The sequence below is a fragment of the Sturnira hondurensis genome, unplaced genomic scaffold (assembly GCF_014824575.4).
Source record: "Sturnira hondurensis isolate 20B ecotype Veracruz unplaced genomic scaffold, ASM1482457v3 Scaffold0009906, whole genome shotgun sequence".
Classification (NCBI taxonomy): domain Eukaryota; kingdom Metazoa; phylum Chordata; class Mammalia; order Chiroptera; family Phyllostomidae; genus Sturnira; species Sturnira hondurensis.
The window spans coordinates 960,775-986,592 of NW_028082537.1; the positions used below are offsets into that span (position 1 = coordinate 960,775).

Genomic DNA, 25,818 nt, shown 5'->3' on the forward strand with positions numbered 1-25,818 from the left:
TCTTTTCCTATTTATTCTGCTAAAGTGAAAAGTGACTCTGGAAAAAGTAAACTGTACCCATTACCTTGTTTGTAGCAATATGAATAAAAGAATAACCCAAGAGAAAAGCAACACCACTTTATGTATTTAGAACTGAAGTCTTGGTCTCCTTACTCTCAACCTCTCTTTTCAGCTTTTGTGGATTTTCTCCAACCTACAACCCCAGATCTCCAGTCTCTAGCCCCAAAGTCTTGAACCTACACCATGCATCTTCCAGCTCATTAATATGCAATGATAATGGGCCAGCCACTTAACACACACCATCCCTTGTAAACCTTCAACAACTCTAGTGGTAAATGCCATTATGATCCTTATTTTACATACAAGGAAACTGAAGCTGGCCAGGTGAAGTGACTTTCCAATTGGGGAAGGAGCTTGCATCGAAATATCTGACTTCAAAGCTTGGGTTCTTAATGACCCACTATACAGCAAGATTACAAAGGCTAATAATGTATTTACCAATTAACTTCTTGAAATAAAAATACATACAGAAATAAAATGTAAGTCTTCACAGTATAAAAGTAGGATTCAAAACTGCATCTATATTTGTTAGAAGGTACATGATGTAATAAGGCCACATACAACACAATAATCAAAATAGGAAATTCATAATGAGCATGCACATGGTTTTTAGAAATGTTCCACCTTCTTCAGTGTTTTCGAGAAACATTTACTAACAACTGATGTAATGGTGAAAAGAACAATTCCCCATTTCAGAAGAGAACAACTTATATTATTAATAAGTACAGAAAATATCCTTCAAGGCAAACACTTCAAATTTAGAAGGTGAGTTCTGCATTAATGAGCTGTAACATCAAATTTCCCTCCCTGTCTGCTGTACTCACAGGAGTCCACAGCCTGTATGGTTAGAAACTCACAATATGAAACAGAGTATGAAAAAAGGCAGCATAAATCTTGACATTTTTTCAAAATGCTAGAGACAATGAATGTGCATTTTCACATTATAAAATAAGTCTTCCCTGCGATCAGTCTCTTTAATATGTTCAGCATCAGGAAATTTTCAAGTTTAAAGCTAACAGAAGAAAAGAATTTCCCTCTCAAACTCTCATTCAGAATCTAAATCTCACAGAAAATCTAAAATAATTTAAAATGCATTCCAATTTAAAAATATACACTAGTGCTTTTGAAACCTTGAGCATTGTGCCTATAAAGTTTAATGCAGGAGTCCCCAATCCCCATCCCCGGCCCCCACAGGGCCCATTAGGAACCCAGTGGCACAACAGGACGTGAGCAAGCAAAGCCTCATCTGTACCTACAGCCACTCCCCATTGTTTGTATTGCGGTCTGAGCTCCGTCTCCTGTCAGATCAGTGGCAGCATTAGATTCTCATAGGAGTGTGAATGCTAGTGTGAACTGCGCATGTGAGGGATCTAGGTTGCACACTCCTTCTGAGAATCTAATGCCTGATGATCCGAGGTGGAGCTGAGGCAGTGATGCTAGTGCTGGGGAGCAGCTGCAAACACAGATCATCATCAGCAGAGAAATTCAACTGCACAGAGACCATAACAAATCAACTGCTTGCAGACTCGTATCAAAACCCTATCAGTGAGTAGCAAGTGACAATTAAGCTGCATCTGGTGGCAGGCTTTACAGTGGCCAGTGAGCTGATGTACTTCGAGTGTACAGCTGCATTTGGTGGCAGCGTTAAGTCAGAATCTGACACTTATCTTAGTCCACATGTGGCACACCCATCATTTTATTCACCATTTCTGTCCGTGCATCCTTCCCCCACTGCACACTCATCTCGGTCACGGTTTTGGTAAGCCCACGTGCTAACCCGAGCATGGAGTGAGTTGTGTAATTTTTTCATTATATATTAGAACATAATAATAACAGAAATAAAGTACACAATAAGTGTGATGCACTTGAATCATCCCAAAACCATCCCTGCATCCTCAGAAAAATTGTCTTCTGTGAAATCAGTCCCTGGTACGGAAAAGGCTGGGGACCACTGCTTTAATGCTTCAGCTTTAAAATTCACACTTAGCCCTGGCCAGTGTGGCTCAGTTGGTTGGAGCATCATCCCATAATCAGAAGGTTGTGGGTTTGATTCCCAGGCAGAGCACATGCCTAAGTTTCAGGTTTGTTCCTGGTCCAAGCCTAGGCACGTGCAACCCTCAGTCCAGGTGCCTACAGTCCCCAGTCTCGACACATATGGGGGGCAACAGATCGATGCTTCTCTCTCGCATCAATGTTTCTCTTGCTCCCTTCCTCTTTCTCTAAACACAATAGGAAAAAGTGTCCTAGGGTAAATTCATTTGTCTATCTAATAAACTTTTATTTATTATAAGTAAATAAATAAATAGAATTCACACTTGAAAACTGCTGCATCGGTAGGGCTCAGAGAGCAGCTGCATGTGAAAAGAAAACCAGAACAGAGTGGGTGGAGTGCTGCCCAGTTCGAGAAAGAGGGAAACGGACTTGGCAAGGGACGCCTTGGAAAAGCAGTACCAGGTGGTCATTAATGCTCCCATTTATAGGGAGCTGTGCCCCGTGCTTTTTTATTTATTTTTAGTTAAGTCAGTATTTTACTTTTTTTTTTATTGTTGTCCAAGTACAGTTGTCTCCATTTTCACCCCACCTTGGCAGCCCTGCCCCACCCATCCCTGCCTCTTGCCCTCAAACCTACCCCCTTTGGCTTTGTCCATGAGCCCTTTATACCTGTTCCTTGATGGACCTTCCCCTATTTTCCCCCATTTTCCCCTTCTGCCTCCCCTCTGGTTACTGCCAGTTTGTTCTTTAATTCAAGGCTTCTGTTTATAACACTCCTTTTCTCTCCAAACCACTCCTTCCACAGAGACGAACCCTGCTGTGTGACGAGGACAGAGGTGCAGTGGGTCCCCGGCCACCTGTCTCTGCTGTTTCTCAAAAGCCAGATGAGTGACTAAACTACAGTCTCAGGAGGGGCCCAGAAATCCTATTTGGAAACAAAGGTTTTTAGCAAAGTTAAAAATGTCCATCACAGCACAAGGTTAAATGTCTCAAGTCACAAAAACAGGAAGAACCAGCAGGAAAAAAATTGGAGGCATTCACTCATCTGGGGGTGGAGGAATTAGGAGGAATTAGGGTTGCCTGTTGGGGGGCGGTAGCTCGGTCCTGTTTAAAGGCCTGAAGAGCTTTCCATCTGGCGTCTCGTCGATGGGGTTGTGCACACCATGCAACATGCAGCTGTGTATAAATGTGCAGGGAGTGACCAAAAATTAATTCAAGATAGAAACATCAGCAGGGTTTGGAAAGCACTGAAAGTTAAGATCTGATTATGAGGGTGAAAAAGGAGTGTGTTTGGGATTTGTTTTCAAAGTCAGAGGGCAAGACTGGAGGAGGACCATGGTTTTCTCCAAAACGCACAGGAAGTCAGCAGGCGGGTGAGATTTCTCCCCGGTAATACACGTCACCTGGGAGAAGAGGCCAACCAGGCAGCCTGTCTCCTGAGCAGAAACCAGGACCCACACAAGCCTCATCACAAAACCCACCTGAGCTGCGTGCACATACACAGATTTATTTTAGGAGCCTAAGACTGACACATAATGCCAAGGGGACACAAGTCAGTCTACTCAACTGCCTCTTGAGACACAGCTACAATTCTCCGTTGCTTAATAAAATAATAACAGAAGTTTTATGAACGTGAAGCCATCTGAGAAATGAATGATTAAATTCTGAAACTGACATATAAATCCTAAGTTGTAAAAATGTTATGATAAATTTCCACAGCAGTGTCTTTCAGCTGGACTAGAAGTGAGGTCACAGTCACGAGAGCTTCCACTTTTAAAACCAAGTGATAAGAACTGCATCGTGTTCTATGAAATTTTAAACCATATTTCTTCTTGCCTTTTTCACTTGAAACTGAAATTCATTTCCCTATAAATATTTTAATACCATTCTCTTACGAGCAGGAACAATCCATCAGGGAACAATTTCATAATTGTTTCACAAGCTTACAATGCATATAATGTCACAAAGTAAAGGTCCTCCGTGGGAGAGAAGAAGGTAATTTTACTTTGAAAATAATAGTGAGGTCTTGATAATGTATCTGTCAGGTGAAGAACCAGATACTGCGGCCAATGTGTAATTCAGATGCAGATTAAACTGAGGGCCTGCGGGGGAGAGAGAGGAGGAACAGACCCACCATAGATTGTATTTATGAAAATTAATAGCACTGAATACCTTTTTTTAAAAAATTCAAAGTTCACTGTGTATATTTCCCTTCTCTCTACCATCAAAAAACAAGGCCATTTTGCTTTGCTTGACTTTTGTTAGTGAACCTGGTATGGGTTGCACTGTGTCCCCCTAAAAAAGATATGTTGAAGTACTAACCCCAGGTCCTCAGAATGTGACCTTCTGTGGAGACAGGGTCTTTGCAGAGAAAATCAAGGTAAAATTAGGGAGGGCCCTGATCCATGATGACTGCTGTCCTTATAAAAAGGGGCCAGTTGGTCACAGAGAGACACACAAAGGGAAAACAGTGTGAGGAGAGACACGGGGAGAAGATGGGCCAAGGAGAGGGGCCTGGAACACACCCCCGTCTCACAGCCCTCAGAACAAACCAACCCAGCCGACACCCTGATTCCAGACCTCCAGCCTCCAGACTGTGAGACTATAAATGTCTGTTGTTTAAGCCCCCCAACCTGTGGTACTCTGCACAGCAGGCCTCGCAAACTAGTACAGAAGCTATGAGTAGTTTTTATTTTGAATACACCACAAACCATCTCTGTACTTATTATGCATAGGAGAATTTTGCCAGGAATTGATGTCAAATTTATTAGGCTGTAATTTTTACACACAGTCTCTCTTCTCCTTTCTAAAACTTGGAATATTTTCCCATCTCCAGAACTCTCAAAGCTCTCTTTTGCCGATAATTTCTCAAAGAGCGTGACGAATATAACTAAGACATGGCATCAACTCTGTGCCAACTGTTTCCATAGATTACCTGACTTTCCCTTACACCTGCCAGGAGAGACAGGAAGGACTATCATTTTCATCAGCTGAGGGGCGGCCTCCTCACTTTGCAGACGGACAAACCGATACTACATCCCCATTTTACAGACAGGGGAACCGAGGCACAGCAAAGGGCAGCAACCGACCCAACTGAGTGCCTGAGTCCATCCTCTTAACTCTCCCACCACATCTTCTCCCCCTGTTAAGGGCCGTGGCTCCAGTTCCAGTTCCAGTTCCAGAACCACACGGAGAGGGGCTTCTCGGGTCCCTGAGATGCCACTCATCTGGTCCTAGACAGCTGTGAACTCCTTTTATTCCCACGACGAATGATTTGATGTCTTCTTACTATTGGCTCTCCCGAACTTTAATTTCTTAATAATGTTCATGGAGTTTTCTAGTTTTAAATACTTTCTTCTTGGTTGAAAGAATGAAAGATAAATAGGAATTTAGTAACTCTACTTCTTTCCTTTGTCATCTTTTATTATCACAGCACCTCCCCTAAGCCACCATTCATCTTTTCTCTCATTTGTCTTCAGAATTTTTCACAAGTCATTACTCACATTAGCTGGTAGTTTTCCTGATCCTATTCTTAGTGTTCTTGAATTCTCAGTTTGCTACCTTTAAATTCTGTGTTGTACTAATTGGAGCTTAAAAACCTCCAGGGGGTATCCTATGTTACTTTTTGTGTCTTGGTCTTTGTTTTAAGAAGCATTTTCCCTTTTCTCTCCAATTGAAATAATTTACACATTATTAATCAGAACTCTGTCTAAGTCTTCTATCTCATGGAGGCATCTTTCTTTTTATTTTTTCTTTTGTTTATTCCCTAAATCTTTACTAAAGGCCAACTGTGAGCCAAAGACTGTTCTAGTCACCAGGCATAAAAACTCATCGTGGCTCCTGCCTCACAGTTTCTCACCACCCAGGGCTCCCTGAACACGCGTGACTCCTTTCTCTTCTCATACACACTCTTTTATTATTAAATTTATTAGGGTGACATTAGTTAATAACATTATGTAGGTTTCAAGTGTACAATTCTATAATACATCATCTGTACATTATATTGTGTGTTTGCCACCCAAATCTAGTCTCCTTCATCACCATATATTTGACTCCCTTTACTTTCCTCAACCGCCCCTCTCCTTCCCTCCTTATAACCGCCATTGTGTCATGTGTGACTATGAGTTTGTGTGTTGATTTGGTTTAGTTTTTGCTTTCTGTTTTAGAGCCCACATCCTTCTTCTGGGTATCTAACCAAGAAATCTGAAACATTTATTTTCTAGATATGTGTATCCCTATGTTCATGTCAGCATTATTCATAGTAGACAAGACATAGAAACAACCTAAGTGTCCTTTGATGGGTGACTGGACAAAGGAGATGTGGACATTTATACAATGGAATACTACTCAGCCACATGAAAGGATGAAATACCGCCATTTGCGACAACATGAATGGACCTTGGGAATATCATGCTAAGCAAAATAAGCAAAAAAAAAAAAAATCAACTGCTACCCTGTTTTAAACTTCAGCAGCTGCCTTACTGATGCCTCCCTTTACCACTGCACCTTGCCTCTGCACCAGTGTGTAAACCTGGGCAACTCTTCAGTTACGTTTCCTGTCTGCACGTGCCCCTCCGTCTGCCCTCAGCTGTGCTGCTGCCGTTCCTCCCTCATTTCATTCTCACCCAAATGTTCTCATCACTTTCTCACCTGCAAGTTCCCTTCTTTTTATACGCGGATCCACCCATTAGATGCATTCTTCTGGTTACACAGCAAGCCCCTCTGCCACCACAATTTGGTTACCAACACGTCTCCAACACATATTGGCTATATTTCTGCATCTGACGAACCGGTTTTAGTGTCTAGTGTTGGTACAGGTGGGTGAGATCACAAACATTCCCCTGTTGTTCTCTTCCGAGGATTACTTGATCCTTCCTCCATTCACTACTGCTTTTATGTCACCACCTGTTTTCTCCTGCCAGGGAATTAATTTTTAAATCCTGAGAGGCAAACTCTTCTGATGCACCAGTATACACCAAAAAGAAAGACACCAGAGTTCAGAGACCTGCTGTCCAATAAAGGAACGTCGTATCCCATTCAGAATAAATGTTCTTTTAAAATCAATCTGCACATGTTTGTTCCGTGTCTATTATATATACCCATTACTGTATAAAGAAAAACAATATGCTTTTCTCTTGACATCTGTCAAACTGCCACAATGCAGGCCACCTCCCGGGCAACTGCCCTGTGTACAACGTACAGGTGCTTTCCTAACTGCACAGCCCCTCAGGTACACAAGACACAGACATGCAAAAATAAACCATTCCTGACTCCCAGCCGATTAAACCTGGTGTTACATAACTACCATTTAAAACACACACACACACACACACACACACACACACACAGAGGCACACCGTCTGTCTGAACAGGGTTTTTCTTCTTCAGCAGCCTCTAGCGCGGTATTTCTATTCCTGACAGGAGTAACCCTTCATTATTATATGCCTTAAGCATCCAGAAATTTTAAAAATAGAATTCCACTTCATTTGAAGAAAATTAGAGAACTACATCAGTGGCAAAAGAAAAGACCTGGAGGGGAGAAGAGAGCAGGTAGTGCAGAGAGACGGGAGGGACCAGGGCAGGGGAGAAGCGCAGGCTCTGATGAGTTGTTTTTGAAGTTCTGGAAATCTGGGGGGAAAGACAAGAGCACTGAACAAAGTCACCCATGAAAACTAAATTCTTCCGTAAGATAATGCAAAGACTTTCCACTAGTCCTTGAGATTTTGTTTGAGAAAATAAGTAAAACACACTCATTTCCAGGGGGGAAAGTATGTGGCTACACAAGTAAATGTCCACATGGCATGTCGTCATAAACAGAGGGTTTACTCCTAAGACTCTGACCCATGTCACTGCAACAAAGTGATTTTTCTAACTACCTGTGTGGACCCCATTATCCTTGTCATCCTGTGTCCAGGAGGATGTCTGTGACCAGGGATCCAGCCATAAGTCTTAGTGTTTCTTTCACCTGAACAGAGGAAGTGTGGCTCATGTGTACTACCCCTCCAAGGATGGCCACCTCCAGTCGGGATCCCGCACAGACCCTCATGAAAAGAAAACTGTGTTTCTTCTTGTTGAGTCCTCCCGCAGCTAAGGATGCCTGAGGCTCAGCTCTATCACTCGGACAACCAAAGAAGCTCACTGAGCCCCACACAGAAAGCTAGTGGCAATGTGCTGTGTCCACATGACATTTACCAAGTATATAGTATGCGCTGGAGGACACAAAGGCAATGGGGACCATTCCTAACCTCGAGAATGTCATTTGCTGCCCTAGCCAAGTAGCTCAATTGGTTACAGCATCATCCCAATAGCCCAAGCTGCAGGTTCAATCTCTGGTCAGAGCACATACAAGAAGCAACCAATAAATGCATAAATAAGTGGAACAACAAATTGATGGGGAGTTTTTTTCTCTCTCTCCGCCCCTTTACTCTTTTTCTAATATCAATAAAATTTTTTTTAAAGAATTTCATTTGCCAATAGGAAAGACTTGCTTATTTTCAAAAGCCTAATCTGGAGAGTTATATTCAGGATTCTTCCACCAGTAAGTCCTTCCAACCACCTCCTGTGTGCAGACAGCAAACTGGTTATCTGTCTTACCCAACTTCTACTGATTGACCAAATGAATATGGTGGGTTTTAGATCACCATTCTCGTCATAATGGAATATGAAGATTCATGTCGACAGTTCAAACAGTACATGTGATAAACACAGTGAGAAGAACGCCTGTTGTATAATAATGAATTTGACTACCATTTGCCCCTGGTTCCTGGGACACACTCAAAACAATTGGAATTTCCTGAGTAACTGGAAGTACACTTGTCATTCATGAGCTCTTGGTCCATATTTGACTTATGCTGACCAGATGGCTTAGCATGGAGCTGGCCATTCCAGAAATCATGTGACTAGAGGGTTGGGGCTTTTAGTTGGGTGACATCAGGAAAGAAATGGGAGAGGAGGATTGGACAATCATATGGCCAGTGAGTCATCATGCCTGTGTAATGAAATCCCAATAAAAACCCTGGCTGGGTGGCAGGACTGGTCAGAGCATGGTCCCATACACCGAAAGGTAGTGGGATTGATTTTCAGGTTTAATCCTGGGTCGGGGCACATACAGAAGGTGACTGATCGATGCTTCTCACTCTCTCTCTCCTCTCGCTCTAAAAATCAATGAACATATCCTCAGGTAAGGACTAAGAAAACAAAAATGCCGGACACCAAAGCTCAGCAGATTCCGGGTTGGTAAACACACCAGTGTGTAGAGAGAGGTGCATCCTGATTCCACAGGGCCAGGGCAGGGAAACATCGTGTCCAGGGCCTTCCCAGACCTCACATTATGTGTCTCCTCACTTGGCCGGTTTCAGTTTGTGTCCTTAATAATAAAACAATTATCTCAAATATGGCACTTCCCTGAGTTCTATGAGTTGTTCTAACTAATTTGTCAAATCTGAGAAGGAGGTGGGAACCCCCAAATGCCTAACCAGTTGGTTGGAATGTCTTTGGCCTAGGGACTCCTGAACTTGTGGCTGGAATCTGAAGTGAGGACTGTCTTGTTGGGGATTATACCCTAAAGTTGTGGAGTTGACACTCATTCGGGGTTATGAGAGAGATTGCAATGCAATTTGGCAATCCCCATTCTCAATTCCTTAAACCCATGCCAGAAATAATCCCTTTAAGAAGCAAAGCTCTTGCAACTGACTGGACCTCCCCACCCCCAACCCACCTCCAACCCCAGGTTAAGAACTTCCATGGTCCAGTCTCAGCAGGAAACTGCCTCAAAGGGGTAAACAAACTCAACTACAGCCCAAGGCAGGCTTTCTGATAAGTGATGTGATTGGGGTATAAAAACCACTATGGGCGCACAAAGAGAGAGTGCAGCAATTGAGAGACCCAGAATGGCTTCACAAAGGCTGTCACAGCTGTGTGCCTTAAAGATGAAGGTAACTTTAAAAGAGGGAAAGGCAGGCACACAGACAAGCAGTGCGAGTAAAGGATCAAATCACTGTGTGAAGTTCAACAGTAACAAAAATTGTATCTAATTTTTATTAACTCCTTCCTGTGTGCCTGAAACTATGCTAAACTTATCTGAATGAATCCTTAATCTCATGAAGTAGAGTCTATTATTATGCCCACTTTATAGGTGAGGATTCTGAGACTGAGGTTCAGAAACTGGATGACAGTATCAGAGCTAGTGGTCCAGTGTGGTGAAGAGAAGTATAAACGGAAATGGGGAAAGGAAGGCAGACTGTGAAAGGCCTTAGGTGTCTGTCCGAAGCCTAATCTTTTTTGTATAGGCAATGGCCAACCATCAGAGATGTCTGTCCAAGAGAGTAGCGTGACCAGACCCGTGGACACAAGAGGTAACTGTGGTGGCAGGAAGAGCACTCAAAAAGAGAAAGATGAGAATAGGGAGACAAGTTAGGGGACAATGGTCAGATCACAAGCCACATGTGATAAGAGAGCCTGAACAAAGGCAAAGACAGAGGAGATCAATACCTGGGGACAGGGGTAAAGGGGAGGGAGATATAGAAGATGACAGATGCATGAGGCTCTGGAGCCAGAATGGATGACGTGAAGAGTAGCCAGGAAAGGATGGTACCAACATCCAAACACCATCAATATTGTACATGAGGTCCGTCCAGAAAGAGTCCAGCCATGTACTATGAAAAACAGAGACATATATTGAAGAAGATACAAGATACAAGAAACACTGTACATAGGACGATGACATCTCAGTCCCCTTCAAACTAGAACCTTGGACCTCACACAGTTCTCCCAATTGCCATCAGCTGCCCCATTGTATTTTTCTGAATCTCATCAGCAGTGTGAAATCTCTTCCCTTTCAAGGGTGATTTTAGTTTTGGAAAAAGCCAGAAGTCACAGGGTAACAAATCTGGGCTGTAGGGAAGAAGTCACCTGAGTGATCTGATGCTTTCCAAAAAAAACTCTGCATGAGACATGATACATGAGCGAGCATGTTTTCACGATCAAGCTGCCAATTACCAGTTGTCCATAGCTGTGGCCTTCTGAATCATCCAAATAGTTTCCGTAGAGAAATGTTCAAGCTTAATGCAAAACTGGACGCACATTCATTGTTCTACTCACTCAGTCATTTTGAATGTGTCAGCCACACAGTACACATGCTCACTCAGTGGCATCTACCACCCCCACTGACTAGTACAGTGCAGTCGCCATTGTTCACACATGCGCATTCCAGTCCACTCTTCTCACTGCCAAGTTACACTGATGTTGTGCAAACCGTTCTCACTATATTAACAATGGCTGGACTTTTTCTGGACAGACCTCGTATGTCTCAGTCTCTTCTATATCCTTCTGTACTGATGTGCGCATTTGCTGCACTGTTCTTGATGCTCCTGCCTGAATCTGCTAGAGATTACATCCTTGATCAGTTAAGAAACAATGAGGTCACACTTAAAAACCAAATTCACTACTGGCAAGCAACTCTCAAACTCCACACCCTAGATCTCTCCACACTCTCTGTTTGACTTGCACCTGCCTTTGATGGATAATGAACATCGGGGGAGCCAATCAAGGATTTCTGTCTAAATGGCTTTTTAGATAGCTGAGGTAAAGCAGAAGTATGACAGACCATCAGTCTACTCACTGATCCAATGGTATTCAAAAGCGTACAATTTGTACTAGTTTTCTTCTAGCTCCCCCGAGGATTCAGTGGGAATGGGTCAACAGAGAAAGTGGGAAAGAAACAGGAGTAGAACGCAAAGCAACTCCCTGAAGGACTCCACTAAAACACACAGCTGACTAGAGAAAAAATTAACACTGGGTTTCCAGCGCTGGAACTAACAATCCTTGCCCTTCAAACCTGGTCCTTCTCTCCACTTCCTGTCTGCTGGTTGGGCCTAGGCCCCATATCAGGGTTTGACAAGAGATGCTGCAGAGCTGCTTCATTCATAAGCAGACCTTTAGAATTAATGACAATCCTTCTATTAAGTCCTTGGACTGTTCTGGGTACTCAGCTCATAAGTTTTATTCAGGGTCCCACTAATCACCCTGCTATAAGGTTAGGTCTTATTAATAACCCTAACTATAGGAGTACAGAGAAGAAATGTTCACTTCCTATTCCTCTAGCAACAGAGCTTTGAAGAGGCCTTTGGCTCTGGAAAAAAGAGTGTCAGGTACAGGTATGTCTGCTTCTCTCTCACTCCTGATATTCCCAAGAACCACCGTCCTCTGTAAAGTATTCATCTGAAAACATTTAAAGAAGACATACCAAAATGGTCTTACACAAGCCCTTGGCACATAATCAATATCCCTTTAAGCACACACATCTATATCTTGCATTAACCTTGCATTTCACTGTGATGTAGGAGATATCTGCTGTGCTTCACCTCCCAATCTGTTCTAATCCAAATCATTCCATAACAGCTATGTCATCATAAAGAGAGGGAAACTACACATTGAAGAAACCGCTTGTAAACATTTTCCAATGTGAGAGAACTCAGTCTGTGATTTGTAAATATGGTGTCCTGCTATGACTTCAAAGTAATAAAATTTATTAGATATCATCAATGACTCAGTAAATTAACTGAGAATCAAATCATCTCACTTATATACACACTGCAAACTTTGTATTTTGTTCATATTGCCTCCTTGCATCACTTTCAATCACCCAATTTTAACAATACCAAAACTGTCATTATCCTCCCGTATCAGGGCTATGTCAAGGAGCAAAGGTCTAATTTTTTTTCTGTGTAGAACTAAAAAGTAAGCCAGGTATATTATAACCGACATGAACTAAAGTTCCTACATACCACAATATCCTTCCATAGAAACTGTTCCTTTTCTCCTCTCTTTAAGGGGGAAATATGAGTTAACAACTTTCAATTTATTATAAATAAAGGAACTAACATGTGTACCTAATAGGTGCCATTTGATATGCTAAGGCTTACAATTATTTCCCCCATTTAATTTCTATAAAGTTCCTGTTAGGTAGAAATTATTATCCTATTTAATAGATTACAATTAAACTGAGGGGAAAATAAATGTGTATCAATAAGCAATCTTTTAGAAAGATATATTTTGAAATTGAGCCTCAAAGCAAGGAAAGGAAGTGGGCCTCTGCCTCTTGATCCCTGGTTGTTCAGACTTGGTAAACCCGCCACTCTACTCTCCAGGCAGCTCCTCTAGGTCGCCCGTCCTCTGTCCTCCTCCCCAGAAGGAACCAGGCCAGGGAGCATTCTGAACCCAGGGCCAAGGCAGTGGCCACACCCTGAGAGGCAGCACAGCCTCCACACTCACTGATGCGGCTCGTGAATGCTAAGTAGCAGGTTCTGGGGATGTGGGGTGAGCAAGACAGGTACCCTCAGAGCCACCTCAAGCAACAAAGGGAACAGACAGGTAAACACCCGGTTCTTGTGTAGGATGGTGAGGGCTCTGCCGGCTGAGCTGAGTCCTGAAGGATGACTGGATGTGGGGTAGCGTGTGGGTGGCACAGAGCGTGAAAGCAATGGCAGTCTACATTCATGAACTGACTGCACACCCTTCTGCACTTATGTCAACTTTCAATGGGGCATTGGAACCTAATTAGTGTTTCTCAAGCTTTCTTAACCACACTTCCAGTGAAAATATTTTTTTACACCATGATCCAGTACACTCTTACACACACAATTCAAAACAGCCAAAATAATGCTTTTTTCACTATTCAAACATACTCTGGTATTTTCTCTCCCTCTCCCTCTCTCTCTTTCTGTTCTGCAAACAACCCTCAAATGGGTGGCAACCCACAGTGTAAAAAACATTGGTATATACCTCTCAATAGGTGAGACTATCCTTTCTTTCATATACTTTCTCTTCTCTCTGCCACCCTCTTTTCCCTTGAAAAAGTACCCCTGAAGAATGAGAGCACTCCCAGTTCCCAAGAAAGCCTGCAGAGTGCCAGAAACTGGCCTGGAACCTTGGCACACACTGTCCTGCTGAGCCTTAACAGCCTTTCGGGTTAAGCATTGCAATTCCTGTTTTACAAAAGAAGCTTAGTGATCAAGAGACTTGCTCATAGGACACAATTCAAATCGTAGGGCAGTATTCAAATCTTGAATAACCGGTCCCACCCCTGACCTAAAATAACTTGACCTTTGGTGATAGTTCTGTGTCGCTTCACAACTCAATTGTACCATAGGGCTTCTTTCATGAGAAGTTCTTAAGTAATTAAAGCTAACATAATAACAAGAATTTCCTAAGTCCCCTTGAAATAACTCAGGTCCTTGGAGGATTATAAAACCAGGTTTGGGATGCTTAAACAGAGACAAGAGAAATGCGTGGTAGAAAAGCTCTCAGGTTTAAATTTAATTTCCTTAGTAACCCTTCCCAAAGCACTGACAGGAGTGACCAACAGAGAAACGGTACATGAGCACATTGGCCTAGATGATCACCCTCAAGACAGGCTGGATGAACTGCACTGACCATTCAGGGTGGCTCACAGTGAGGGCCTTGAGCTCAGCATCTTCCAAGTTTTCAATAGTCAATAAATATTCACAAGACGGAACACTGACACGAGCAGAACAAAAGTGAACACAATGCACAGCTCCCACTGTTTTGTTTTTAAAGTCTTCCAAATTTAAAGTCAGTCAAGCTACCTGGGGAGAGGGAATCTTCTTGGCAAGGAGGACTACACGTATCTAGCACACATATCTGTGTTCTTTCAGCCCCATAAGAAAAGATACATTTATACAGATACAGATACATTTAGTAAGTATATTAAAGCAGGCAGGTCAGGACAAATTTCAGCCCCCTCAAAACAATGTCCACAGCCCTGGCTGGTGTAGTGAATTGAGCACAGGTCTGCGTACCAAACAACCACAGTTCAATTCCCTCCTGACTGTGTCCAGTCAGGGCACATGCCTGGACTGCAGGCCAGTTCCCAGCAGGGGATACACGAGAGGCAACCATACATTGACATTTCGCTCCCTCTCTCCTTCCCTTCCCCTCTAAAGATAAATAAAATGTCCACAAAAGTGGTAATTTGGAAAAATTATCAGCAAGGTTCTGCTAAACAATTGCATCATTAACCAGTCCCACCCCTGACCTAAAATAACTTGACCTTTGGTGATAGTACATTACCTGGCCACTCACTGGCACTATCATCTCTAAGTGGTTAATATTTCTCAAAAAACTTTAAGAACTGATGTGTTTTTTATAAGCACATAGTAAATGCAATTTTGACTTTCATGCATGATAAATAATTTATTTGACAAATGGCCTTGGGATGTGCATTCATTGTATGGCTTGTTGGCTAGCAAAACATTTACAGTTTATCTTGGTGTGTAAATTCACTCGCATATGTGAGCTATGTTTTTTGTCTAATCATCTAGTGTTATTTTCTCAGCACCTCTTAGCCAAGTGCTCTTTTCTTTGCAAGTTCTATGATGAAAAAATCCTGAGTATGCTGAAGAATCCACTGCCTGCTTAGGAAACATAAAGACTTAGGAAAACACGGCACGTACTCAAGGAGACGTGTTTGCTTTCAATATTTTAATAGTGTGCCCTGCTACACTGGGAACTAAATGTCTATTATGTCCCATATTACATCCAGTACACACTAGACTTTGATCATTCTATCAAAAGATCAAAATTTAAATATTATGCAAATTATATTTTATACATGTTCTCCTTTGCACAAAATCAAACGTTCTTCTCTAAACACATGAGAATATAAACAAGCAGCCAATTTAAACTGAACAGAATACTTATTACTTCATTCCACCTAAAAAATGCCCTCAGGTATCAATTAAAATAAGTCTTTATGTTTTCTTAACATAATCCTAAATGTTTATGCTTTTAAATTTTCAAGCATATTCTTAATATTTATTTTAAAGGTTTTAAGTTAAATATATATGTTATTTTCACAAGAAAAGCTACATAAGTCCTCTTCCTAAAAACTCTGAGAGGTTATATATATCAATAGAAATGACAGTAGAAATTAGATAACTAATATTCAATATCTAATAACCAAGAATAGTTGCCATTTTCATAACAACTAAATGTAAAGCATGAATCTTGATTGGATTCTGGCTGGAGAAAACAGGTACAAAAAGACATTTTTAAAACAATGACAGAAATGTGAATATAAACAGAATGTTAGATATTATGAAAGTTTTGTTAATTTTCTCAGATATGATAACGGCTCTGTGGTTCTTTTAAGAAAATATCCTTGTTCTTAGTGCATGAATGATGAAGTTTTTACAGATGAAATGCCTTGATGTATGAAACTCACTTGATGTATGAAACTGACAAATGAGACAATAATAATACAAGTAAGTACTTGTACATATAAAAATATGAAGCAAATATGGCAAAATGTTAATGAGAACTAAATCTCAGAGGGGAGTATATTGATGTTCATTGTATCAGTCTTTCAACTATTTTGTGTACATGAAAATTTTTACAATACAACTTTGCAAGGGAAAGAAGAATAGCCATTTTCACTTAAGCAAGTATATAATATACATATATATATATATATATATATATATATATATATATTATATATATATATTGATGCCTGGACCAAATAGGTGCAGATAAAATACTGCTTTACTTGGCCATAGAATGTTTGATGTTTCAGTAGCACTATGTTTCAGAAAATCAATTTTCCACCATTGACCCAGAGAAATTACGGCAGCCCTTCTGGCTAAGACCACAGGGAACAGCTGACTGACACACTCCACCTGAATTAGAGCAGAGGCATCAGGATCCCCAGGGGGTAATCCACTCTGACCAGCAAGTTTGCATGGCAACCTGTGCCCTTGGAAAGATGACGGTGGAGAACAGGTGCCTTGCAGCCGGGAACCTTCACAGCAGACAGAATCTACAACTTAGCCAGGTTCTGTTCTCTGATGATCTCATATGACATGAAGTTAAAATTAAATTAAGCAAATTTAAACCATCAACTCTATTCATTCAGCTACAAACAATAAATTCCAGTCTTCCCCGGTCTCTTTGCTCAGCAAAGTAGACTACTGGGTTCAATATTAACCAGAAAATCTGAGATGCTACCAAGAATTAAAACAAAACCAAATAACAAAGTTTGGGGATTACATGAGAAATTCTAGAGAGTAACCATTTGATTTATAGATATCTGAAGTAGTAAAAGTAAACACTTAGACTCTGAAACAGCACAGCTGGCTGTTTCCTATCTACAAAAAAAGGGGTTTGTTTGATGGTCCAAATCTTCAAGGTTCTGGACACCAGTTCACTATTAGGTCAGAGTGCAAACCAGCTATTCATGACTTGCTGAAGAATCTGATATTCTTTTTAACTGGACCAAACTGAAACTAAGCAGTAAGTACAGAATTTTCAGGAGGCCCAATGCAATCAAATGGTCCACTTCATTGTACCTCTTTTTACTTTTCTTTTCCCATTCAATATATTTATATTATATTATTATGTTATATTATATTACATTATAATATTAATTGCTGTTCTCTCCTTCTTTTCTTTCTCTCCTGTCTTTCCTCTTCCCTCTCATCCCTCCAGGCCTACCAGGGCCACTCAGGCATTGTTAAATTCCAGGCTGTGGAGCTATAAAGAATCCTGGCATGGCCCATAAAGCCTGGTCTAATCAGGCCAGGAGCTGGAACACATATAGGAAGAATGGTTCACTTTTCCTTTAATCGAAGAACCATTATCCTGTTTATGGGTTGTTGGGGGCCCTTTCCCTTCTAGTTACTGCTGCCTGCCTTTGATCTTTAACCAATCATTCATACCTCTCTTTAAGAGAAGCAGGAGACCGTGACATTGAAATCTCACTTTGCTCACATTATCCCAGGAAGAGGCATGGTATAGGACGGTTGAAAACATCAGTAAGTTTGAGGAATATCTGTAGACTTCACTTATGCAAGAAAGTCCTAAATTCTGCTTACTGTCCCAATTTTATGATTGTTTCAAAGTTTCTGGTCTATATGTAAACTCTAAGCTAGAACTGAAAAGAAATACAAAGAGTTTTTTTACGTTCTTCACCAGAGAGGTATGAGTGCATTACATTTGTTGAACAAAAATTTACTATCTATTACAACACGATCCCATGAGTGAAGCATGAATTAACCATGGGCCCTCCATTTCCAGGAGACCTGAATGAACCTGCTTCAAAAAATCTAGGGAGAATGAATTGCTGACAACAATATTCCAGCCAAAAGATTAGGCAACTCCTCTGCCTCCGCGAGGCCCATATGCCCCACAGGGAACTAGGACGAAGGTTCAACCATCAGAGCCAACAGCCCACAGCTGAAAATAGTCTGGGTGGGTGGGTGCTCACAGGAGAGGAGAAACACCTGGCTGAGGGCAGCGGGGTAGCCATTTGGAAGCACTGGCCAATCTTAAACCATTTGCAGCCTCTAGAAGTGATCTGAGCCACTTCCTGAGGCTTATCCTCTCTGTGCTTCAATTTCTTCATCTGTAAATGGGTATAACAACAGCCAAAGGGTCTGCAGAGATTAAACGAGTCAGTATGCACAAAGAGCTTAAAAAAGGGCCTGGTAAGCACTGTATAAATGCTAACTAATTGCTACTGTTATAGGCTAAATGTATACACCTACAGAAAGGCTTGCAAAGATAGCTTACCTTCTTTAATCCCCACCAGCAGGAAATACCCTGGTCTCAATTCTTTGGTTCCCTGTTCAAGCTCCAGGATCTATGGAGTGGCCTCAGCTAAGGACAAGTGAGCGAGACTCCTTTCTGTAGCAGCTAGGTTCAGATATAAAACTGCAGTATGGCAACATCATGTGATTAGAAATGGAAATCAGCATGTGGTTAAAATGGAAATCTACCTGACATGCACTTCAGAGCCCACACATTCACAGTGCATTTAAGTTCTGCAGCTTCTAACAGAGCTCCCCAACTCTGCAACACTGTGAACCTCAAAAATTAACCTTCTGGCTGAAGACATAAATTATCCTACACATTAGAAAGGCAAATGCAATGACCTTCAACCAAGTACAGGGACCCAGAGTATGTAACATAAGCAGGTAACTGGCTGCTGCCACACCTGGGTGGCACAGTGAGTCGCTTCTCCAGAGCAGGCAGGTCTCTCACTTCCATGCACTGATGTGGTGCCACACACCTGGCATACCGTTTTGACGGTACTTACGCATTGCAATAGGGCTTCTTCTCATAGCCTTTGTAGTTGTTCATGTTGAGAGCCATCTTGCAGACTTCACAATGGAAACACCCTTTATGCCAATACTGAAAAAAAAAATTTTTAATTTTAGTACAATGCCCGTTCATCCCAGGATAGGTACAGAAAAAAGACTTTTTTAGTGCACTACAGCCCCCACCTGTATTTGAGAATACTACAACAAAATTCTGGTAGGTAACAGTGGATTTGTCTACTTTCATCTAAGTAAATAAAGCAGGCAGCTACTAAAATTGAGCTCTAAATGAATCCCCACCACAGTGGAGGGGCTCAGATGGAAGAGCTACCACAGAGTCCATGTTGCACTCTGTGAGCAGCCGGAATGGAATTCTGAGCTTGGTTATTGGAGAAACAGAGCCTGTGAGGAAAACGACTCGAGTTCCAAGCGCCTGAACACCGCGTTTATAAGATCTCAAAAAACGGGACTCTACAGGAAGTCAGGCGACCCTTGGAGGCAGGAGGCAGCCTCGGCCCCCGCATCTCTGTTCACTTTCCACTACACTGGGGGGAAAGTGGACTCTGCCTGGAACGACTGTCAGGATGACAGTGTGCTCTCGGGAGGCATTTTTGACACCACACGCAGATTTCACAGGGACCGCCTCCGGCTGGTTTCAATTGTCAGGCACTCAGGAGAGCACCGGGGTTTGTCTCCCAGGCTGTTCAACTCCATCCACGCCCGGGGAGGGCCTGGAGCAGGGCTGCGGGGGCCCGGCTGCGGCCACTTCCTCTGGAATTCCCCAACCGGGGGATTAGCCCCGGAGAGCCCTGCCCGCTGTGCGGAGCCGGGGCTCTCCGGGGGGATTATTCTTAGCACTGCGGCAGCGGCCGCCCCTGACATATTAATTACTATTTGCCTCTGCACCTCGCAGCCCGCAGGGGAGGCGCTGGGCGGGGGAGCAGTCTGGGTGCGGGCAGGTCCTCTGGCCCGCGGGCACCGGGAAGTGAGAAACCGAAGTGGAGGGGGATGGGGCGCGGCTGGCCGATCGCCCCCCCCCCGCCCCCCGCGATGCCCGACTAGGCTCCTGCGCCCCGGGCCGCGCTCCGCGGTGCGCACCCGCAGCCGCTCCGCCGAGGCCGGCGCAGCCCCGCACCCCCCGCCGCCCGCACCCCGACAGAAGCCTATTCCGGTTCCAACAACACCATCGCCAAGCGTGCTCGCTGACACTCCCGCGGGCGTTTTCCTTCGCGTGCCCACACCCGGGGCCAAGACCACACAAACACCCAGTCCCACTCTTCTCTTTCCGTCCCAGGTGCCAAAACTTCTGAACAGGTGCAGCCCAGCGCCGGCAGGTCCCGGCCGGCCCGGCGCCCCCCGCTCACCTTATCAAGGCAGTTGACTTTCTCTGTGGGATACACGACTTTTCCGCAGCGGGCGCACTGGGGGTTCATTGTCGCGGTTCCCGGGGGCGGCGGCGGGGCGGCAACGGCTGGGGGCTCCGAAGAGCCGCTGTGACATCCCCCGGCGAGCCCCGCACCGCCTCGGGGCCGGCAGAAGGGTGGTGGACGGCGGGCGCCGGGGTCTGGAGTGGTCGCCGAGCTAGGAGCGAGCCCGCTGAGCTGCAGGAACTTGGGGCGACGGGGGCGCGGGGGCGTGCGCGGCTGGGCCTGGCTCCCGGGGGCGGCCGCGCTCTCCGGCTCCCACTCGGCTCCGGCTCGGGCTGCGCGCCGCTGGCTCTGCGTCGCTCGCGCTCCAGGTACCGGTGACTCACACAAACACTCGTGCCCGCCCCTCGCTCTCACTAGCTCCCCCGCCTCGCCGCAGCCGCCGCCGCGCAGGCCAAACCCACCGGCGCGCCCCGACCCGAGTGGCAGGGAACGAGCACGTCGGGCACCGACCAGGGAGGGCGAATCCGGGGAGGAGTAGGGCAGAGCCCCAGAGAGTCCGCAGACACTGCGGGCTGCGACTGCGAGACCTGGGAGCGCGCCTGGTGCCGCAGCCGGGGGCGGCCAGGTGGGCGGTGGCGGGGAGGGAAGCGGTTGGGGGATGGAGGAATGAGGGACCTCCGACCCGCCCGTTCCCCGCTGTTCCTCATCTTTTCTGCCCCGGCTGGGTTACCCCCTCTCCCAGGCTGTTGTCCCCGGTACCCAAAGCGCGCGGGGGTATGCTGTCCTCCTCCTCTAGCTCAGGGGCCGCGGGCAGAGGCGCCCCAACGCCCTCGCATCGCCCAGTCTCGGTCAGAGGCTGCCGGGCGGCGTGCAAGGGGCCGATCGCGCCCCGGAGACCCGCGGGGAGCCCGACTCCTGTCTCCGTGGCGCTGCCGGTGGTACCGCACCCGCTTCTAGGGCTTCTGCTGGGAGAAAGCGACCCCCCAAGTGCCTGCGTGAAGTCCTTGGGCCAGGATGGGAAAGAGCCTTTTCTCCCTGGCACCCAACCCTTGCCTGCATTTTTTTTTGTATTCCTTCTTGGAGAACGACTGGTCATTTTAGGCCAGAATCAAGCCTTTCCTGATTAATGAACGGTCATCGTTCATTTTGCTGCGTGTGTGTGTGTGTGTGTGTGTGTACACGCCCGCACCGTATATTTTTTCAATTAACCACAGTATCTACGAAGAGTTCTTCACTTGCATTAAGGCAAGCAATTACAAACTCATGGTTCTAACTACAAGGGCCAAAATATCGAACTGAAAACTGAAGGTAGGATGGAACCAAACAGAATGGGCATCGGTTTTTAGTTTCAAAAGATGTCAGGTTATTGGACTTGCTTTATAAAAGACCAAGAAATGGACTAGACTGCCTGCATTAAAAACCCAACTTTGCCATTAAAAACCCAACTCTGCATTAAATACCCAACTCTGTGCCAACACAGCCTCCCTGTGCCTCAATTTTCTGGTCTACAAAATGGGGATAACAGAGCTACAAAACATCTCCTACCCTCCCACCGTGAGGATTAAATGAGTCATCGGCTCTGAAGTGTTTCCGAATCTGCCTGACTCCGGGTACCAGATAGGCTTATCATAGGTTACAACAAATAAACACATTCCATTGCTAGCACACATACTAAGACTATCACATAGCAACTACTGTAACAAATATTTCTGTCATTTTTTAAATCATAGCTGAGGCCTTTCACGAAAAAAGAAAATTGTTGATTTCTGGGCTTCTTAGGCAGGCTGCATTGAAGTATCATTCATAATGAGGCTGTGCTGTTTGACTTTTCAAAAGAGATAATTACTTAAAAGGGATTCGCCAATGCAACAACCACTCAGTGCTGTGCTCACAAGATCACCTCAAAAGCAAATAAAACAATAATTTGGTGTCACAGAGGATCAGTTGTCATTTAAAAACACCTCAGAGCTGTTTAGAAATCGACCTCAGAATATGGATAAACCTGAAGGACTTTATTCTGTGAAATAAGCCAGTCACAGAAAGACAAATACTACATAGTATCGCTTAGATGTAGACCCCCCGCCCCCCAAAAAAGGCTGAACACATGAAAACAATAAAAAACAGGTTGTCAGGGGCAGGGAGGTGGGGAAATAGGGAAAGGTAGGTAAGAAAGTATAGACTTTTAGGGGTTTTTTTAAATTTTTTTAAGAGAGAAGATGGGAGGGAGAAAGAGAAGGAAAGGAAACATCAACCAACTGCCTCTCACACTGCCCTTCACAGGCGCCTACCAACCACAACCCCTACCACATGCAATGCAGGCATGTGCCCTGACCTGGAATTGAACTAGCAACCTTCAGCTTTGCAGGATGATGTCCAACGAACTGAACCACACCAGCCAGGGCCAAACTTTCACTTTTAAGATGAATAAAGTCTGAGGATCTAAGCCTTAGATTCTAAGGTGTAACATGGTGACTACAGTTGATACCACTGTATCATACAACTGTTATTTGCTGAGACTAGAACTTAACATGTTCTCACTACCTTAAAAAAATATACAAGGTGATGGATGGGGGTACTCCTTTCACACTATATGTGTATCAAATTATCATGTTGTAAACTCCAAATATCTTACAATTTTATTTGTCAATTAAACCTCAGTAAAGCTGGGGAGGAGAACCTACACTGGATATTTATCAGGTTGGCCAAAAAATCCCTCACGTGTTTTTCCTACAATGGCTCTAGTAGCACTTAGCTGTCCTTGACTTCAGTCGTACCGATTTTATTAGATTATATTGTGACAGCTGTCATAGCAGTGAGCATTTTAAAAGAACTTATCAAAACTGGTAACTTTTTGTGCAGCCATTTTAATATTGAAGATGGAAGAAAATAAACAACATTTTTGCCATATTATGCTTTATTATTCAAAAAAAGTAAAAACTCAACTGAAACACAAAAAAAGATCTGTGCAGTGTATAGAGAAGGTGCTTTGACTGATCAAAAATGTCAAAAGAGGTTTGCAAAGTCTTTTGGTACTATTAACATTTTGGCCATATAATTCTTGGCTGTGGGGCTGTCTTATGCATTTGAAAATGTTTAGCAGCACCCCTGGCCTCTACCCATGAGAAGCCAATAGTGAAAGATAGCCTATATACTTGAAATATCCCTCTCAATCAATAAAGTTATTGGTGAAAATGAAAAAATATATATGTCTTTTATTTTATGGAAAAAAACATAACAGACTTTTTGGCCAACCCAATATTTGAAAAGAAAATAAATGCCTGAAAAAAATACTTATATGGTCACCTAAAAGACTGTTAAATTTTTTAGCATTTTGATTTTATAACTGTAGATGATAAAGATCCTATTCTCTTTTTTAAATGGTAAGCAAAAATTCTGAGGAAGCATAATGCTTAATTTATCAGATCTTTTAAGTGTAAATTGTGTAATTTCTTAGTCAATCAGCATCGATCACAATGCCTGACATATAGTAGATACTAATTCAATATTTGTTGAAAGAATAAAATGAATGATTATATTAAAATTGGAATTAACTGTGATGTGTCATTCTCTCAAAAATAAACAATGAATGAAATAAACAATAAATGCTCAGTCACATTTTTCTCTCATATCCATTTTTCTTACTATTTTCATTTTCTGCATTAAACCAGCTTCTAAGTTTCTTAGTGACATTTCACTGATGTAAGAATAATTTTAATGCCATCTGTCTTAAAAGGACTTCCTTATTTCAAAATTCAAAGTACTGTAAACAGAGAATTGGCAGAAACCTGTCATCTGGCCCAGCCTTCCCCCTTCAAGCAAATGAATGATTCAATTATCCACTAGGGAGACCTTTGCCCCTTTCGTGTCTTTTTCACTTGACTAGTCAAGAAGTCATTCCTCATGGAAACTATACCCCAATATCTTCACTTTAATTCAATCCTTTTCTGCTGGCTTTAACATCCACAGAGCTAAAGAATAACTCACCATCATAATCCTTGTGAAAACATTTACATAGTTATAATTTTTTTTCTTTAGCTAAAATCCCCAAATCTGTTCGCTTTTACCTCTGGGGCTTATTTACACAGAACCTTTTAAAGACCTTCAAAGCAGTTTTGTTATTTAAGCTACACAAATTGAACTACAAATTAAAAGCTCTGAAAAGTAATTAATATTACAAAAGGCCGAATAGTGGCTTTGACAAACATTGGACTCACATTGTGATGGACTGTATTATTGGCTCACAATTTTTTGTTCCACCTTGGGCAACATTTCCTACAGGCAGATTGTATTTCCTGACACAGTGACTCTGAGCTCGATAGTGTGACTTCCTTTGGCCAATGGAATTCAAGTGGACATGACAGATGTCCTATCAGAACAGAATTTTAAGGGACTCATATAGTTTGCCTTTGTCCTCTCATCCCCTTAAGCTCTGACACCCAGCCATGAGAAGAAGAACATATCTCAGGGAGTGGCTGCTTTGTTGACTTTTGTCCAAGAATTCAAAGACCTGTCTAGCCAGTACAACCTGAGTTCAGTAAGACCAGCCATGCCCAGCAGAGCCACAGCAAGCCCACAACCCATACATAATGGGAGTAAGAAATCACTGTTTCTATAAACCACTGAGATTGGGGGAGGGGTTGTTTATTACTGCAGCAAATGCTGACTAATACACCAATGATAATAATTGAAAAGAAATGCTTTCTACCTAATCAGCAACAAAAACTAATGAATTTACATACAAGATTCAGTATGGGTGGGTGTTTTTCTTTTATGAAAAGGCATGCTGTTAGAAGTGTAGTGGCTAATAAACCATAGCTTTTATTATTAATGAACTATTCATTCTCTCATTATGCAAAGTTTTATTATGTGCTTTCTATTGGTCAGACATTGTACAAAATTGTGTTTCACCATGGAGGAAAGTTTTCCAGGAAACAAGCTTGACAGGTAAAACTAAAAAAAAAAAAGGTAGATTTTAGTTCACAGTTTTGATAGCTGCACACGAGCCTTAGTCTAATGAGGCATTTCTCCAAAGATCTTACACACTTTAGAGAAATTATCTCATTTACTATAACAGTACTGCTACAAGTCACTGAGAAATGTAAAATTAAAACATTAAGGGGCATTCAAGACTCAGAAGCTTTTCTAAAAACTATTATTTTCATTCATCCATTCAGTACACAATTATTGGTAGGCAGGATGTTAGACACAAGGGGATGCAATGGGGATTAAGGCGTGATCTTTGCTTATGATAAAATCTATCTAGCACGACAGAGAAGTAAGCA

General features: G+C 43.0%; 1 protein-coding gene across 1 annotated transcript in view; it reads right to left on the bottom strand.

Moving 5' to 3' along the window:
* LOC118995162 (LIM zinc-binding domain-containing Nebulette-like) overlaps positions 1–20,721 on the bottom strand; it is a 187,026-nt gene extending 166,305 nt beyond the window's left edge. Inside the window, exons 1-2 of the mRNA XM_037058094.1 lie at positions 20,531–20,721; positions 19,166–19,260 (exon numbers count right to left, since the gene is read on the bottom strand). Coding sequence (XP_036913989.1) covers positions 19,166–19,260; positions 20,531–20,599 — 164 coding nt within the window. The 5' untranslated portion in view covers positions 20,600–20,721. The remainder of the gene's footprint in view (positions 1–19,165; positions 19,261–20,530) is intronic.
* Positions 20,722–25,818: the final 5,097 nt, after the last annotated feature.